Genomic DNA, 17284 nt, shown 5'->3' with positions numbered 1-17284 from the left:
TTACATTAAGTTTTAAATTAAAAGAAGAGAGAGAACTGTGCTCATCAGGGTCCTGATAGGTCCGTGTTTTCTGCATCATGTCAACATACGATCTCACAGAGAGTCTAAAGACTTAATAAATATAGAGATAAATAGAAAGGAATAGCATACATCCTACTGAACATACTGCAGAGGAGCAGAGGTCTCAGCTACACCTGGCTCACGATTTCAGCATCCTCAGCCACAAACCACTGGACTGGAGTCCCGTCTGCAGCTCTCTGGAGAATCACATTACCTGACCCCTGCAGAAAACACATGAAATCAGAGCTCACTTTGTGCATAAATACGTTGTTAAATATATTGTTATTGAGTTGCAACACCTGTGTAGATGAGATACCGATTAGACAACCATAAAAATATTAATCTGCAGATATTTTAATAATCGATTAATCGTTTCCATCAATTGCCAAATCTAAATCAATCATGTGATAGTTCCAGCCTCTTAAATGTAAGAATTTGCTATACATTTCTACAGAAGTGTGATGCATTCATTTGAGAAAAAAATTAACGAGTTTAATATCTCAGAATTCTGAGAAAATGATCTTGTTGATTCAGAAAACAGCCGATTTTTTCTTCTTAACTGAATGCATCACGCTTCCGTACTTTTCTGTACTTTCTTAACATTATTATAAATTTCATATCTTACGGTTTTGGGCTGTAAGTCGGACACAGCAAGACATTTGAATATGTCATAATGGACTGTGATGGACATTTTACACTGTGTTCTGATGTTGAAGTTAGACAATAATAAACAGACTAATTGATTATGAAAGTAATTGTCAGTTGCAGGCCTTATGTATATTAAAACTCTAGGCCAGATTTAAGGACCCTGTCTGATGGTGGTATGTGTGAAAATCAGACCATTACCTGTTTAAATGGATGCAGGTGAGGTGAAGTGGGGCTTTTGAAACCGAGGGAGCTCAGCTGATCTCCGCAGCTTGGTCGCAACTTCTGCAGCTGATTCCTCTGGTGCCAGGACTTCAGCTCCTCTGATACAATCTCCCTGGGCATCAGCCTAATGGCGTGGTTCGGGTACTCCTTCAGCGAGGGTGTTCGCACCAGCCTGGTGTAAGGTGGAGGGGGCTTTAGGATTCTCCTCGGGGACGACGCTCCCTCCTGCCACTGTCTTTGCTGATGGCTGCGTGCCACAGGAGGGGAGGACAGGAAGCATTTCCCCAGGTCCAGGTCTTGAGGGGAGAGGGGGCCATCTTCTGTAATGGCCTTGACATAGCCAGGGCTGGGCTGAGACTGGCTGGTGTTCTTGTGTGAGCTGGAGAAGCTGGAGAGTCCTTTTTTCTGTGCTCCAAGGTGGAATCCATAAGGAGGCGGGCAGAGCTTTGGGATCTCAGTGGGTCCATCCCTGCCAGGGGAGCTGATGTAGGAGGAGGAGGAGTGCTCCGAGCTGCTGTCTTCAGAGCTGGACTGGTACGGACGCAGGGGAGAGTACTCCGGAGAACGCACCATCAAATCAGCCACGCAGTGCCGCTGGGGCAGCCTGGCTCGCCCTCGGCTGCTGTCTGAGCTGAGGCGCTCCATGTCCACAGACGGCTTACTTTTGGGAAGTCTGAGGAGACAATGTTAACAATCATGTTAAGTTGTAAAATGTAAGTAGGCATGTGGGTACGCTCTTCGGCCATCACACATTTGATGTGTCTGACATGATGCTTTGGTGTACCTGAAGGACTGGGAGTACTGACGACGTACGTGCAGCTCCGGGGTGGAGGGGGCACTGGTGGAGTGGTTGTGATACAGGGCTGAGTTCTTTATAAACTGAGAGAGAGGAATCCTGCTGCTCTCTGCCGACACCTGGGTTCCTGCTGGACTACTGCACACAACAAAAACAGGAGGGGCGACATGAGTCATGCAGCATGAAGGGGGTGTGGGAAGATAAACCGCTGGAAATATTCTACATGAAGCGTACACTTAAACAGACATTGGATTGTTTCGGTGGGCTTATATTAAAAGTGTCTAAAACACATTTTTTCTGCTGGCCCCGTGCACAGCAGCACATCGCTCCACCTCTGTACCGGTGCTCCTGGTCGCCTCTCGTAACTGGCAGGGCTCTGATCTGAATCTACTGCAGGTAACACACTGACGATGCATGACTACCTCATACAACCCCACGTCAAATAACCTGAGCTATCCCTTTAACTGAAGGAACACTGGTTTGGGCCATCCAAACTATGAACATGAGGGTCAGCTGGATGAATACTGACATGTTTTTTTTCAACCTAATGCAATTTTCTTTTCTCTCTGATGCTCATGTTAACAGAAAAATAAACACATATTTATTTGCTGTTGAGATCACAGTACAGTCATGTATCCCATGGCTGGTTATCACACTTCAGATTCCTACCTGGACCTGCTGCTGCAAGCAGACTGAGGTTTTGTGACCTTCTGGTACGGCTGGTCCAGACTGGACTCCTTCCATGGAGAGTTCTGGATGGGAGAGCGCTCATACTCCACACTGAGCTGGCTTGATGACTGCTGGGATGACGGCAGGGTCTTGGCTGACAGCTGAAGGGGTTCTGAATAGGAAGTGCCCAGCACTGGAGGAGAGAGGGGGCTGGGCGGGTCCACATCTATGAACGGTCAGAGAGCCAATCAGTCCGTCAGTATGAGGCACCACTGTCAGAGTATGGTGCTCCAAAATATCTCAGATCTACATTATCTATTTACACACAGTGGTAGAGAGTAAGTACACTTACTCAAGCACTGTACTTGATTACAGATTGCTGCAGTTACAGATTCAGGTTACAAACACAAAATATATTCAGCAAGTAAACTATGATGGACTATTATACATTAAAATGTGACTTGATTGATCCCTGAGGGAAAATTCACAAGCTATCCAGCAGCATATTCAGTGATTACCAGCTGCAAACGTAAACATTAAAGTGATGTACACATTAATGCATCAATAATTATGACACAATAATATAATATATATTATTATGAAATGGGACATTCTCAATGAGTATTTTTACTTCCGGTATATTTTGATGTAGATTTGTACTAAAGTTTTAAATGCATTTTTACTTGTAACAGAGTATTTCTACACTTTGGATCTGCTACTTTTACTTCAGTAAAAGATCTGAGTTCTTCTTCCACCATTTACTGCGACTACATGTTTCAATCAAAGCATGTTTATAAGAGAGAAATCTAAACCTATGTGTATAAATGTACTCCTCTCTCACCATCATCCAGGGCCACCACATCAGACAGGGAGCTGTCATCAGACACACTCAGATCTGCAGGCGGAAAAACAAGCATTTTAAGTGTCAGTCATGCTCATGGGTGTATTGCAGATATTGGCCTGTAGGGGGCAGCAGTGTCCTTCACCTTTGTTTTGACTGGTTGAGTTGTTGATGTGCGGTGAGTTGCACTCGCTTTTGATCCTGTGCTGGAACACGGCCTCTTGCAGATCCTTCACTTTCTTCTCCTCCCTCTTGCACTGCTGGAGCCGGCTCTTCTTCTGTGGTTTACTGAGGTTGCCCTCAAGGGAGAGTTTGCGGGCCGCCTCATAAATCTGCTGCTGAAGGGCCAAGTCAGTTTCCAGCGCTTGCAACTCGGTATCCTGTGACAGAGACAGGTTCTGACATTTAGTTGCAGCTGATGAGTAACAGTGTCTTTTGCTCATTTACTTTCATCAAAATTACTGAACCGTTAATCGTGTCCTGTACCTGTTTATCCAGATGGATCAGACCTTCGTCCAGCTTGAAGGAAGCTCCAATCCTCCTTCTGACCCGAGGTGGCTTCTCATCGGGCATCAGAGGATAATCTGAGGGTAGCGAACCAGTCAGCTCCTGTGAAGGACAAAATAAAAGTGCCGATCACAAAACGCTAAACGCTATCACCCTGACACAAAGCATGCAAAACACTTCACCGTTCATTTAGAGTTACTATAATGTTCCTCTTGACTATTTGCAGAGGCTATTTGTCCTCAAACAAACTTGAATCCAACATAAAATCAAAAGGCCACTGATGAACCATGAATATGTGGTTTACACAGGCAAAAGAATCCGCCGTCCAAACAAAGCCAATGTGTTTTCTTTTTGATTTATTAATCCAAACAAGCAGCAAACCAAGGAACAAAGAGATCATGTTTGCTGCTGCCTCTCCTGCTCTGGTAAAAAACCACAGGCCCACCCAGGTGCATGCTGGTCCTAAACCAGTCTACCTACATAAATAAGCAAATGTGCCCATAGCATTACCCAAACATAAACAAAATAGTAGTTAACCAAACTATCTATGCTAGATAAACAAATAATATATATTTTTATAAAAATAACGACTATCAAAAGAGAATATTATCCAAAAATAAAACGAATTAATTAAAGTAATCCAAACTCAAAACAAATAAATAAATATATTTAAAAAAATCAACAAACAAACTAGTAAATAGCTCACATACTATTAAGCACTAAATAATATCTTGGTATATATCTTGTGCACATGTCGTCATGTAAGAGGTAACTTACTGCCTCTCTGATGCAGAGCTTTCTCAGCTCCAGCAGGCAGAGCTCCAGACGCTCCTCCAGAGACTGGTGCTTCAGCTTCAGAGCTCTGGTGTGGGTGGTCAGGTCCTTCACAGGGGACGTGGGGCTGTCTGGACCTGCAGAGAAACACACTGAAGATCAGATCAAGCTTTCCTCATCAGCTACTGTATCAGCCACACAAATAAATTCACTATTTCTACTGTATATAATGTACTGTCTAGAATCACATACATGAGTTGCACCACAGCTGGTGTTACTGTATTGTTTCTTCTGGACTTACACTAACATTAGGTCCTATGTCTTGTATAGGCCGGTCACTGCTGCGTAGTATTAAAGTGGTTTGTTGCTGTGTTGTTTTCTCCTGATCACATGATGTGAATGTCATATGGGCTGTTGTCTGTCATATATGGACTATGACGGCCATTATTTGCTTGTTGCAGATGTATCAGTATCAGTGTATGTGTTAAAAATGTCACTACAGAAACTAAACTATAAAATTTACTCACAGACATCACAGACACGAACCATACACATCATATTCTTTCCGTTTCTATATCTCTATAAGTGTTTATTATTGTCATTTACATGTCTGTCCATTATGTGTATATGTGTACCCTTCGTGTCACACTTGTTTTTGTTAAGCAGAGTCACTACTAAAAAAAGAAAGAAAGAAAATAAGGAAAATGTTTGTTTGTGTTTATGTAAAAAAAATTATTATTGGTCGCTATATCTTAGGAGTATTACTGTGTGTTTTGATAGTGATAAATCAGCCCTGATCTGTACATGAAATGTGTGGAAATCAGATGCTGTATTGATAATCTGTTGTACATTTCTTCTTACCAGAGTGCAAGATAATCCCACTGTCAGTGTCACTGATCTCCTCTTTACTCTCGATGGCCGTCATTTTGACTCTCTGCTCTCGAGCTTTTGAAATACCTGTTGAAATAAGTTTGTTCAGATTAGTACAATTAAAGTGATCACTGAGAAGCCCACAGATTCTCCTGGTGTTTGCTCTGCCACATGGCTTCATTCATGCTCCCTCCTGCTGCTTTACTTAACAAAAGTGAATGACTGGCGAGTGTCCTTTCACACACTTATCCATGCAGCTCTGCATCTCTCCCCTCCTCCTTCCCTTTTTTTCTCCCTCCCATGCTCAATCACAAAAGAGGCAGACCCTCACGGTTGACTCGGCACATGTGCGGGGGTTAATCCGAATCGTGGTGCCATGGTGACGGGGCACGGTGTGGCTAGCTAGGGGAGTGTGTCGCCGTGAGGCGTGTCAGAGGGCGTTTAAAGAGCCCAGACCCCGAAAAAGAAAGCAGATGGCAGCGGGAATTACCCCACTCATGGACTGCACCTGTTCCCCCCATGCACCCCTCCCTCAGCTCCTATTCAACCAGTGTCCAGAAAACCCTCTGGGGGCTTTGAAGTGGAAGAATGTCTCAATGCTGGGCTTGTCCATGCAGCATCAGATCACAAGGTCCCTGCTGACTCCTGTGCAGCGCTGCCCAATTTCACAAACACACTTTCACAAACAAGCGAGCACAATTCATGTTTATGGCCCGCTCTGTTCCATTGTTGCTTTCCACCAAACATCTGACTGACAGTCACCTAAAACAAGATGCAGAGAGGAACGACTGCAAGAAGAGGAAAACAGTGACAACAAATTGGAGAATAAGTCAAGGCTTTTAAAACCAGGCCAGGAGGTGTGTGTGTGTGTGTGTGTGTGTGTGTGGCTATGTGGTGAAAAATAAAATAAAAAAAAAAGTGCTGGAGAATTTATTTTTTAGGTCAATTAATTTATTCTGGACGTCACATGTCTGCCACCAACCTTGACTCCTCCGTAGAAAGGCCAGAAGATCACATGAGAGAATGTTCTGGGCACTAACATGATTGAAAGATATTATTAGCTTGTCTTACTTCAATGCAACACATTCATAAAAGGGACAGTTCATAAACTTTATGACCTGGAGCAGCCTCTGTGTCAGAATCATGTAAGCAAAACACACAGAAGAAGTAAATGATGTGTTATTAGTCAGGAATAAAGGGGAGGCATGGAGACATAAAAACAGACACCACATGAATGAATGTGTTGCTAAGGCTGCTGTGTATAATCCTCAGCTCCTGTCTCATCCTCTGTGTTTGGAGATTGGTATCAGGCCTTTTCCTGCAGGGACCAGGAAGACTCGGAGCCCGTGTGGATGAGAACCTCCTCTAACAGGATATTATTGTGTATCCCGTCGGCCTGACCCATTCACCACAGCAACTCATGTGAACTGACGCAGCTATGAGCAGCCGGTAGCACAATGAAGTACAGCCAGGCAGCTCGAGTCAGTAAAACAACACTGCAACAAAGGCCCTGTATCCACCAACCGGCCTCAATAATCTGCTGCGGGCGCAATATCTGCTGACAACTCTGCTTCAGGCCGGAGCGGCATTGTTGGGCCAATATTGAGACAAGGCTGCAGTGAGAGATGGAGAAAGGAACAGTGCTGAGTTTTTACTGTGCAAGGTCAGGGCCTGCTGCTGTACTCTCAGACGCACAGCTCCACGCTGCAGCGATCTAAAACTCATGACGTCGACAGGAATCCAGCCTGGTAATCAGAGACAGGCCGGGTAATGTGGGATTTACCCACTTACACCCCATAACTCTCTGAAGACTTTCACAAGAGTCTGTGGTCGGAGGTCTAGGCTGAGAGAGCGGGTGGGTGGGTGGGTGAGTGGGTGGGTGAGTTCGGGTAAAACAGCAAATCTCATTAGAAGTTGCAGCTCATTGCGAAGTCATTTATCATGGATTTCATAAGAACCTGGAGTCGTGGGAGCGTTGAAATTATACAGTTAGGGAAGAGTCAAAAAAACAATACTTGTCTTGATCGAGTGGAACAGGAATAGCAGTCCATTTCCTGAAGGGATAGCTGCTGATAGCTCAGTCTCCACTACATAGATGTAGCCAAAACATCTTAATTGAGGGGAGTGTGTGATCACCGCTAATGAAGACGATCTAGAAACGTGTCAGACATGGAAGCTGAGGATCCCCACCCATCCTCGCTCGCTCACCGGACCGTGACAGTGTAACATCTACGGAAGTGGGTGTTTATGGCAAGAGATCATGATGTGGATTCACTGTCTCGCAGACTTCCCCCACCACCCTTTCCCATGAGCCTTTGGAGCTGCAATCTCCTGGAATGCCGCCACCACCGCCGTGCTCATTACCACTGTGGTCGGCCCTGGAATTACCGACGGACCAACGGGGACCAGCCTCGCCGAGGAAACAGTGAGGGATGCCTGAAACCAGACCGAGGCCTGTTCAAACCCTGTAATTAAGATTCTCCACTGAATGCTGATACTATGGAAGAAACCAAACGACTTTACAGCATGCCTTATTTCAGAGTCTGATGAAAAGCCAAAATCCATTCAGCAAAATGGATCCACTCTGTACACAGTATGGGCTGCTGGAAGAAAAGTGCATCAATGTGGGGGAGTGTTGTTTTAGAAAAGCACGTCACTGGAGTCAGAGTTTGGAAACTCCACAGACAGCAGCAAAATGTAGACAAGAGGCTTTGATAACATTAAGTTCATTTAAGCCATAGCTGTGAGAAGGCTCACACACTGTTCAGTAATGCAGGGGTCTTAGTTTTCCAACAGAGACAATGCAGGGGTAATAAGCACCTACCGGCCTGCTCTCGGTCTCTGGAGGCCATATGCTGGCCAGACACACCAGCTCTGTCACAGCCCAGCGACAGCGTAAATACAGAGGGCAAGAAGAGATGTTCCATTGTTCACCAGAGGCTGAAGGGCTGGCCGGGGATCATGGCACCTTGTCCCTCTGAGTCATCATTTCTGAGGCCACTGAATGGACACTGATGGTCATCCCAGGCCACGGGCAGGATGTGGTTAAAGCTTTTCACCCACAAGTACCCACTGTTAACAAAAGACCTGGGGGGACTCCAGGAGCATAACAACACAGAGGTGTTGTCTTTGGCACCACAGTAACACTGCATGTCTGTCAACATGTGGACTGCAGGAGGCTGTGTTTATTCTGCTGCAGTGGGCACAAACAACTGCCACCAACCAGTGTGTTGCCCCAAATATGTCCTACAGTGTTTTCTCTCTGTGAAAGCAACCTGTTTATATTACTGGTACAATACAGAGCAAGTTATTGATCTGCAGACACTCAACAACTCCAACAACTCAAGTATTCATTAATCATAATTAATGATAGTTTTACCTCTTCTTTCACAGTTTGTCAACAGACAAATAAAGCACGATTCTTAGAGGATCAGCAGTGGTGGAAGACAATACTCATCTTAAGTAAAATTAGCAGTACCAGACTATGAAAATAATCAATTACAACTAAACGTCCTGAATTAAAATCTTTACTTAAGTAAAAGTTCAGAGGTATTAACAACTAAATGTACTTAAAGTATTTCAGGTAAATGTAATCATTATGCAGAATGGTGGATTAGTACCACTGATGCGTTAACATGTAAGAATCAATTTAATGTCATAGTTGCTGTAGCTGTCAAATAATGTAATAATGTAGTGAAGTATAGTCCCATTGAATTGAAGTGAAAAGGAAGCAGAAAATGGCAGATAATTGAAATATTCAATGCATTACAATTAACAATTACAATTAAAATACCTAATCATTGTATTGAAATGTGGAACTTAAATGTAATATGTTACCACTGGTGGAAAGTACAGTTACTGAAGAGCTGTTACAGTTTTGATGTAGGATTGTACTTAACTTGAATTTCAGAGAGAAATGTTGTAGTTTTTACTACACTACATTTATTTGACAGTTAATATAACTAGTCCCTTTGATCACACATAAAAACATGCAATACGCTTCTACAGCATACAGTCCACACAGGTGTTTGCACTTATTTGGCTGATTAGACATGATCAAGTTGAAGATGTGTAAAACTACAAGTCCTGAAGTCCTAAAAAAAAGAAAAATTTCATTTTGCTGCACAAAATAATAAGTTGTGCACATAAATTAAAAACCTACACTATGAAAGTGCCCATTTTCCATACTGAGTGCTTTTACTTGCTGCTAAGGACTTTTAAGTATTTTACACTGTGGTATTAGTAATTTTACTCTTAAAGGATGTGAATACTTCTTCCACAACTGTCGGTTACTTTACAATATGGAAGAAGAGCGAACAGGTATCATAAAGATATGTTCCTTGGAAGTGTTTGTATTTCTAATCGTTACATACAGTCGAAATAGCCAATTCAGTTACGCTGCTAACTGTTCTGTAATGTCTGTCTAAAGTTCAGCGACAGCATCCCTCGCCTCACACTCTCCATCGGGTTGTACTCGCGTTGCTGCTCGGTTGATTTCCCTCTCTTTCACACATTAAACCTACAGAGAATCGTGTGTACTTACCTTGTGGTGTGTTTTCTGCTTCTCTACAGCATCCCCTCTGCAGAGTCTCCAGCTGTCCACACTTTCTCTGGTCTGATGTGAGGGGAACGCTTGGGACATCTGTTTCAGTCAACTCCACTTTTTCGCTGAAGGGGGAAAGGCTTTATTGAAAAGTATCTTTGCTAGCTACATAATTTGTATATTACTTCATAACCCATTGTTCTTGTTGTTGTTTATCTCTTGAAACTATTTATTCTCACTAAAGTAAGTTTTTAAACAGAAAAAGTAAACTTTTTGGCGCCGCCGATCTCCCCCGGACTTTTTTTTAAATGGTCCGGTCCGACGCTGCTTTCTTTCCAGACACGCTCTGCTTATTGACACAGCACGCGACTCGCTGAGGGGCTTTTAATCTGAAGGATGAATGGCCGATGGAGAGACAAGTTTTTGGTTAAAAAAAAGGAAAAAACTCAGGACAGCTGGCAAGTAAGTAAGTGGTGGAGTTGAATAAGACCACACTCATGTCGGCCAATTTGTACTACCCATCTATCCTAGATTACATTTAAAACCCAATTAAATAGAGACAAATGTAGACTGTTTTTGATTGCCAATTAGCATAGATAAGAAGATTTATTTCTTCTTCGTCTGTTGTGTAAAATGTTTTCTGCACTTATCTGGGTTTTAATTTCTTCATTTAGATTTTTGATTATTTTGCACATTTTTTTCATTATTGTTTTTAATAGGCACAATGGTGAAAAGCAACTCAAATGCCGTATTTAAGTACAAATTTGATATACCTGACTTTTTCTATTTGATTCTACACTTTCAGATAAGGTACCATTTACAATGACTATATAAACTGTGATTAATGGCTTTATTAATGGTTGATAAACCGCATAGTAATGCTTTGTGGACCAGTTATGAGCCATTAATAATAACAACTTTTAGGTTGCCAGGTTGTAAAAAATCATCCTCCAGTCTGACACTTTGGTTGCATCTAAATCCAACCCCTCACGTCTGCACTGGACATACGTGTTACGTGTAAGCCATTCAGGAATGGTAATAGTCATATTGTAAAAAGCCATCAGCAAAAGTTAGTCACCTATAAATGTAAATAATATCATTAATAAAGGGTTCAATATTAATCAATTTAGTTTCTTGTTATTAATGTTGATTAGCTGTTTATAACTGGATTTTGGACTGGACTGTTCCCAAAGGTGACTGGTCAACAATTTTCATTCTTCTTATTAATGGCTTATAGTTGATCTATCACATATAAGTAACTATTTATTAACTGCTAATAGAGTAATTAATTACAGCTTATAAACCCTTAATAATGGTGCCTTACCAGAGAGCCATACCTATACTTTTGTGCCACTACATTTCAGAAGTACATGTTGTACTTGTTACTCCTCTACATTTGTTTGACAGCTAATAATTACTCTACAGAGTCAGCTTTTACATAGAAAACATGTGATAATCTCATAAAATCTTATGTATTATCCTGTCCTACTAATGCAATATTATCTAATAATATACACTTTAGTGAGAGCTTTTTAATTTGGATACAGTTGTTTTTTTAAATACTACTTCTGTACTTTTACTTATATGTGAAAGTACAGAAGTGAGTGTAGGATTATTACTTACTTATATAACATATTTCACAGTTACACATTTCTTATTATACTTCTGCTAAAATAACCTAAATGTAATTCTGAAACAGGCTACTTTTATTTTACCTTCAGCCGGTGGCTTCACTGACTATCCCAAATGTCTCCAGTGCCTTAACCAGGCCCTTGGGTATTCCCAGCCTATATATCCTGAAAAGCCTCCTCCAGATGGCCTGTGCTTTCTCCTCTCGTCCCGTGATGGAATGAAAAGATCAGCTAATTAAACAAAGTCCCATATCCATGCGAAAGAACCGTGAGAGTCCTCAGGGAGAAGAGCTGCATGCAAATCAGTCCCCAGTGCTTTGAATGGTGTCCAACAAAACAACACATCCCTGCAAACCACGAAGCCTTTATTTCCACAGCACACGGACACACTAAAAATCAAAAGTCATGACAGAAACAGATAAACAAACAAGCAAATTTGTAACACTGGGGGATTTCTATTGATACAAAACAGATCTGTTGGGGAATGCATCTGTTAGCAATCCCATAATAGTAGTGTTTTAAAATAAGAATTAGGCTTGACTGATGTGGCCCTGAAGAAGCGTGAGAAGTTGATTTGAAAATATAAATAGTACAATTACCATAGAAAACATAAAAAATATCCAACCTCTGAACAGTAGTAGCTTTCCCTTAACAAATAAATATTGATCCACATAATTATAAATAAAAAATGAGCACTCCCTCATCAGAAACAGAACTGTGATTAAGTTTTACAAAGACATTTCTAAATATGGAATACGTATTTCCTTTGTATGATTCCTGATATTTCCAAATGTAATTTAAAATCCATGAAGAGATCCAAAGCCTGTAGGTGCACCTGTGATGTTTGTCTATATAGGCTGTGTAACTCAGCAGACAGTGAACATAAAGATTTAGGGCCACTATGGTGAGATGCTGCAGGGGCTGATGGGAGCCTTAGGGCCTCACTGCTCAAATGCCTGAGTGCGCCTCAGGTTGTCCTTCACACGGACAAACTCAGGGATCTTCTGCTGGTTCTCCCGCCGCCTGATCTCCTCTTGCTCGTACTGGAGGGAAAAAAAATACAAGTCAGTGTATCTGCTCTTAGCCAGTTAGTGTCATCCACCTCATCCATCATCCAGCTGGTCCAGACCAAGAGCAGTTTACCTCTCAGTCTGGGCAACATTTCAAACACCAAAGGTTTAAAAAGAGAGTATAAATGTCCCAGAGTCTACATGCTGTTCCAAAACGACTTTTTAACCTCACAAGAGCTGAGACGGATAACAAATCTCGGGGGTATTTGGCCATAAACATTTAGAGCTGATTAACACTGGCACAAGATATCATCTGTTGAAAACCTTTAATATGGAAATTTCATTACTGCCAAGTCTCTCAGATCCTTTACTTAAGTAAAAATACAGATATGACAATGCAGAAGTGCTCCACACACCACTAGCAAAAACCATTCATTCAATATCCTGCTCAAGCAATAGTACAAGTAGGCTACTTATTCTGCAGTACAATGGCTCGTGTGACATGACAGTGTTAATGCGTATGCATCAGTGTGTAAGTAGAATTTCACTGGTGTAGCTGGTTGAGACGAAGCTAATTCAAACTATTTTATATACAGTTAGGTTGTAGGTCTCCAACCTAGGGATCAGGCTCCTTCTAAAATGGTCACCAGATAAATCCTAGGGGTCTGGAGATAAGCAGGTTCTGATACACACATTTGTTTTCATTTGGACTTTTTCTCTAATCTTTGCTTTTTGTGAAATATTTATATATAATTTGACCTCTTCGGAACTTTTATTTGATAAAACCATCTGAGAAGTTTGTAGGAGTTTAGGCTCTTTGTTAGAAAACTCATAGAAATCTGAAATGTGACAATAGACCAATGCACTTTTTTGTAAAGGGTCGTAGGCAAAGACAAAGGTTGGGAGGCACTTGCCCTTAAAATCTCTGAATTCTCAAATTCTTGTTGTAACAGTAATAACCACTGTGTGTTTGGGCCAAAGTGAATTCATTTGTATTTTATAATCACTTTGTGAAAAGTCTCTCAACTGTATGTTATGTGCCTCTGACCTCTTGCAGCTTCTGTTGCCTCTTGCGGAGCTCTGTCTCCAGATCTGAGGGCCCCCGTCGTGCCATCTCCTCCTCCTTGTGCAGCTCCAGTCTGCGCTGCTCCAACACTCGCTTCAGCTCTGGTTTCTCCTCCAGCAGCAGACCCCTGCACGGTCGGCCAGAGTCATAGTTACACACAGGAACACCCCCTACCCCCCACCCCCCCCCACCCACCCCTGCTCTGTTTCAATTCTTGAGAGGATCAAAGGTGTTTTTAGTGTTTGGCCTCCTGTACCGTTTATGGCTGAGCAGCAGCTCCCGGTGCAGGTTCTGGTAGCTCGGTGTATCCACTGACGAGCCGTTCAGTTTCCTGGGCTGAACGTTGTCGTCACTACTGAAGTCTGCTGTGGACTGACGGCACAGCGGCGGGTGGCCGACAGAGTTCTCTGAGGAACACAAAGCACCTTATATCTGTACTTTTAATACATTCAACCAGAATGATGGAAAACTACTCTTATAATAGATTTAAAAAAAAAGTTTGACTCCACACAACCATCAAACTGTAAGTGACTGTCAAATAGTGACCGAGTATTTGTATGTTCTTGATTATTTGAGTCACAAAGTCATTAGATAAATTAAATAAAGTATAATAATTTCAGTCACCAGTTGTAAATTTGAAAACCAAATAACACTTAAAAACTATAATGTAACCAGTCTGATTTAATTTCACATAAAGATAATTCTATCAAACAAACCAATCAATCATTCAAAGAGATTGATTGATCTACAATATTTGATTGTTCAAACTGATTAAGCAATCAAACATTTGATTTGTAACAGCTGAGTGATTCTTCTATCAATCAGATATTCTAATCCACAGTATCATCAGCAGTATGGGTGCTTCTTTTGTGTTGCTCAGCATTAAGATACCTTTTTTGTGATGCCCATATCCTGGTTTCTGTCGGTTAAAAAGTGTGAAAGAAGAAAAAAGAAGAGACACCCCGTTAGTAATTTGACAGAGCTAAACATGTTACCGTTGCTGTATGAAAACTGGTTTGTCAAAACATTTTCTTTATTTTGATCTTCACCTGATTGGACAGAAGGTATAATTAGATAAAGGCTAAAAGGGACAGTGCCCGCTGCGTTGCTTAAGCAGGTGAGCTGTGTTTACTTGGAGCACAGAGGTGATGTAACAGCTCTGTCAGCCTGTCAGGTTTGGCACGGCAGTGTCTTTGGTCAAACAGAAATGTAGGCCTACGTATGTAGAAGTAATTCAGAAGAAAAATATATAAATACCTGTATTTATTACATTCATGATCTAACCACATTGGATGACATCCTGCTGTAACACAACCAGACAGATACCTCTGCCACACCCAGTGAAACCAGATCACCTGGAGGAAGGGATCATATTGAGCAGGGAACAGGTGGTAGATGCTGTTGTTGTCCTGCCTTGCTCAGATAGGTAACAGCATATTTCTGTTATAAACTGTCCTACAGATGACCCATATGGTCCTCAGGCTCTGTATTTGGGATTGTGCCTTTTACTGTCCCTGTCACTAAGCCTTCAGATCCTGTCCCTCCTCTGGCCCCTGCAGAGAGGTTGAGCTGGGAGATAACCTGACGGGTGTCCTACCGGTTGGAAGCCATTGTGGATGGATTCCAGCAAAGTCACTTCACCTGATCTCTCACAACTTCTCCTTCCCTCTAGCACAGACTCCCCGACTTGACACTCTCACTGAGTGACACCTGACACTCAGTTGTCACAAGCTGATTCTCAAATGTAGCACTGACATACTTTTACCCTCAGAAACATCAGCAAAGTTTTTAATTGACTGAATTTTGGTTTTTGAGGTGCACATCCAATGGTAGCCAAAGATGAATACCTTGTGTTTCCAATATACTGCATCTCTCAAAGAGCGCTTGACTACAACTCAACCATGTTTTTTCAAGTTTTCCATCCTGGTATATAAAAAGGACTTCATAACCATGAGTCAGATTTTTACATGCAACATGTGGCTACTTCGGTTTTCTGACGGGACCTGAGTCATTTGAGAATCAAGGGACCATTTAAGTATTCACAAAAAGCAGAAAGATGCTCATGAGGATAAAATATACACACTTAATAAATCTTGAGTGTGATGATAACCCACTCTGTAGCCTAATGTTTATCTAACTAAAGTAATTTCATATTTTATAATTTAGTTAGAGACAGTAATGGACTGTCATGAAGTGGCTTGATCAGATTCAAACATCTTGATTGTCCCATAATCTTAAGGGTAATTCTGGATTGTCCCAACAACACTATCCTGTAATAAAGCATACACTTATATTTTTTTTATCATAATATGAATAATATTAAGAAGGATATAAAGTCTGTTGGACACATAGAATTCAAAATTAACCACCACTGTAAACTCGCTGAGGTTACACTCACAGCTTGACCAAAAGTCAACTAAACCTCTGACAGATGGCCACCAGATCAGACATTCACATCTCACTCACCAGACAGCAGTACTTTATTGTCTAAGTAAACAACTTCCAAAAACTCACTCTTTTTGCATTTGACCCCTCCATGGCAGGATGGTGGAGGTGCACTGTTTCTGTCCAGTAACAGTTCCCCTGCTTTAGTCCATTATTCAAAGAATCACAGCTCCTCACATAGTCAGTCTGTTGTCTGTCTCTTTGCTACATTCAAATCCAACATACTGCTGCTGATGAGGGCTCCTCGGACTCAGTGTGCCATCTAGAAGTAGTCAATAGTGGTAGTAGACACTGAAATCTTGTTACGCCATTCAAGATTACCTCACAACCCCCACAGGGCACAGGACGCTAGATTAGTTAATTGCCGCCGACACAAATGCAGCTTAAAACCAACCTAACACGGCACTATTACCAGTCGATTGCTCTACCAGCGAGCCCATTAATACTGACAGAGACTCCAACAACAAAGGATTTCAGGCAAAGAAACATGCTGTATTTTGTGTACAGTGGTCAGATTTTTTTTACACTGTGTTCATTGGTTTTTGGAGACATACAGTTCAAATAACAATTAATTGAAATAGATATAAATCAATTAAGTAATTCCTCACATAGAGATGGAAATAATCAAAACTGTGTGTAATCAAAATTTTCACAACACCTTTTTTTCACAGGTCACACGGCTTGTGCAATAGACAAACTACATATATGGTTTCTGAGCAGTACCCAGAGATAGTAGTATAAATAAAATAAATAATAATAATTAAAAAAAATTATTTACTCACCAGTCTTACAAGAATCTGTTCTACATACAGTACTATATATATACTCTATGTATAATATCAGTTGAAAGGAATTGAGATCAAGCATTACATATTTTCCAGTCATTTAAAATGTATTGATGCCCATGATGCCAATATCCTTTAAAATTACATTTACAATCAATTCATTAACTTTGAATGAACCCTCCCATTGGCAAGGATCTCCTGGCTGTTCCTTGATCAGGGTTGGTAACTTGAGGTGACAGAGCCTTTGTTGTCAAAGCTCTGCATGCCGTGCCAGAGGAAGTCAGGCTGGCCACCTCAGTATCAACCTTCAAGTTCCTTCTCTAAACACACTTAAACAGCCAGGCATCTACAACTTCCTGTTCTAGCTTCTCTCATTTAGTGTGTTGAGCTTATCTTTTACTTTATGTGCATGCATTT

The 17284-nt window shown here is 41.6% G+C and overlaps 2 protein-coding genes across 2 annotated transcripts; both read right to left on the bottom strand.

Annotated features, from left to right (window-relative positions):
* Positions 1 to 54: 54 nt before the first annotated feature.
* cunh1orf106 (chromosome unknown C1orf106 homolog) lies at positions 55 to 9975 on the bottom strand. Its single transcript, XM_022741870.1, has 10 exons — positions 9931 to 9975; positions 5379 to 5474; positions 4521 to 4654; positions 3723 to 3845; positions 3382 to 3616; positions 3237 to 3290; positions 2396 to 2621; positions 1715 to 1864; positions 907 to 1603; positions 55 to 281 (listed from the first exon to the last, which is right to left on the bottom strand). The coding sequence occupies exons 2-10, from the start codon at positions 5440 to 5442 to the stop codon at positions 189 to 191; spliced, it is 1776 nt and encodes a 591-aa protein (XP_022597591.1). The 5' UTR covers positions 5443 to 5474; positions 9931 to 9975; the 3' UTR covers positions 55 to 188.
* A 1940-nt stretch (positions 9976 to 11915) lies between these two features.
* On the bottom strand, positions 11916 to 16358 carry LOC111219172 (protein FAM107B-like). Its single transcript, XM_022741783.1, has 5 exons — positions 16152 to 16358; positions 14529 to 14556; positions 13894 to 14044; positions 13620 to 13764; positions 11916 to 12604 (listed from the first exon to the last, which is right to left on the bottom strand). The coding sequence occupies exons 1-5, from the start codon at positions 16173 to 16175 to the stop codon at positions 12503 to 12505; spliced, it is 450 nt and encodes a 149-aa protein (XP_022597504.1). The 5' UTR covers positions 16176 to 16358; the 3' UTR covers positions 11916 to 12502.
* Positions 16359 to 17284: the final 926 nt, after the last annotated feature.

This window comes from Seriola dumerili, unplaced genomic scaffold (genome assembly GCF_002260705.1).
Source record: "Seriola dumerili isolate Sdu_G_001 unplaced genomic scaffold, Sdu_1.0 BDQW01000056.1, whole genome shotgun sequence".
Taxonomy (NCBI): Eukaryota; Metazoa; Chordata; class Actinopteri; order Carangiformes; family Carangidae; genus Seriola; species Seriola dumerili.
This window is presented reverse-complemented; position numbering and strand designations above follow the sequence as displayed.

What these genes read in the sequence shown, in the direction of transcription:
- cunh1orf106 (XM_022741870.1), bottom strand. Translation starts at nt 5,442, where the DNA reads ATGACGGCCATCGAGAGTAAAGAGGAGATCAGTGACACTGACAGTGGG. An exon ending in TGTGGTGGCCCTGGATGATG is followed by an intron (nt 2,622 to 3,236) that starts GTGAGAGAGGAG and finishes GACCGTTCATAG; the next exon opens with ATGTGGACCCGCCCAGCCCC. An exon ending in ACCTGCATCCATTTAAACAG is followed by an intron (nt 282 to 906) that starts GTAATGGTCTGA and finishes TGTTTTCTGCAG; the next exon opens with GGGTCAGGTAATGTGATTCT.
- LOC111219172 (XM_022741783.1), bottom strand. Translation starts at nt 16,175, where the DNA reads ATGGAGGGGTCAAATGCAAAAAGA. An exon ending in ATATGGGCATCACAAAAAAG is followed by an intron (nt 14,045 to 14,528) that starts GTATCTTAATGC and finishes TGTGTTCCTCAG; the next exon opens with AGAACTCTGTCGGCCACCCG. An exon ending in GGCAACAGAAGCTGCAAGAG is followed by an intron (nt 12,605 to 13,619) that starts GTCAGAGGCACA and finishes TTTTCCCTCCAG; the next exon opens with TACGAGCAAGAGGAGATCAG.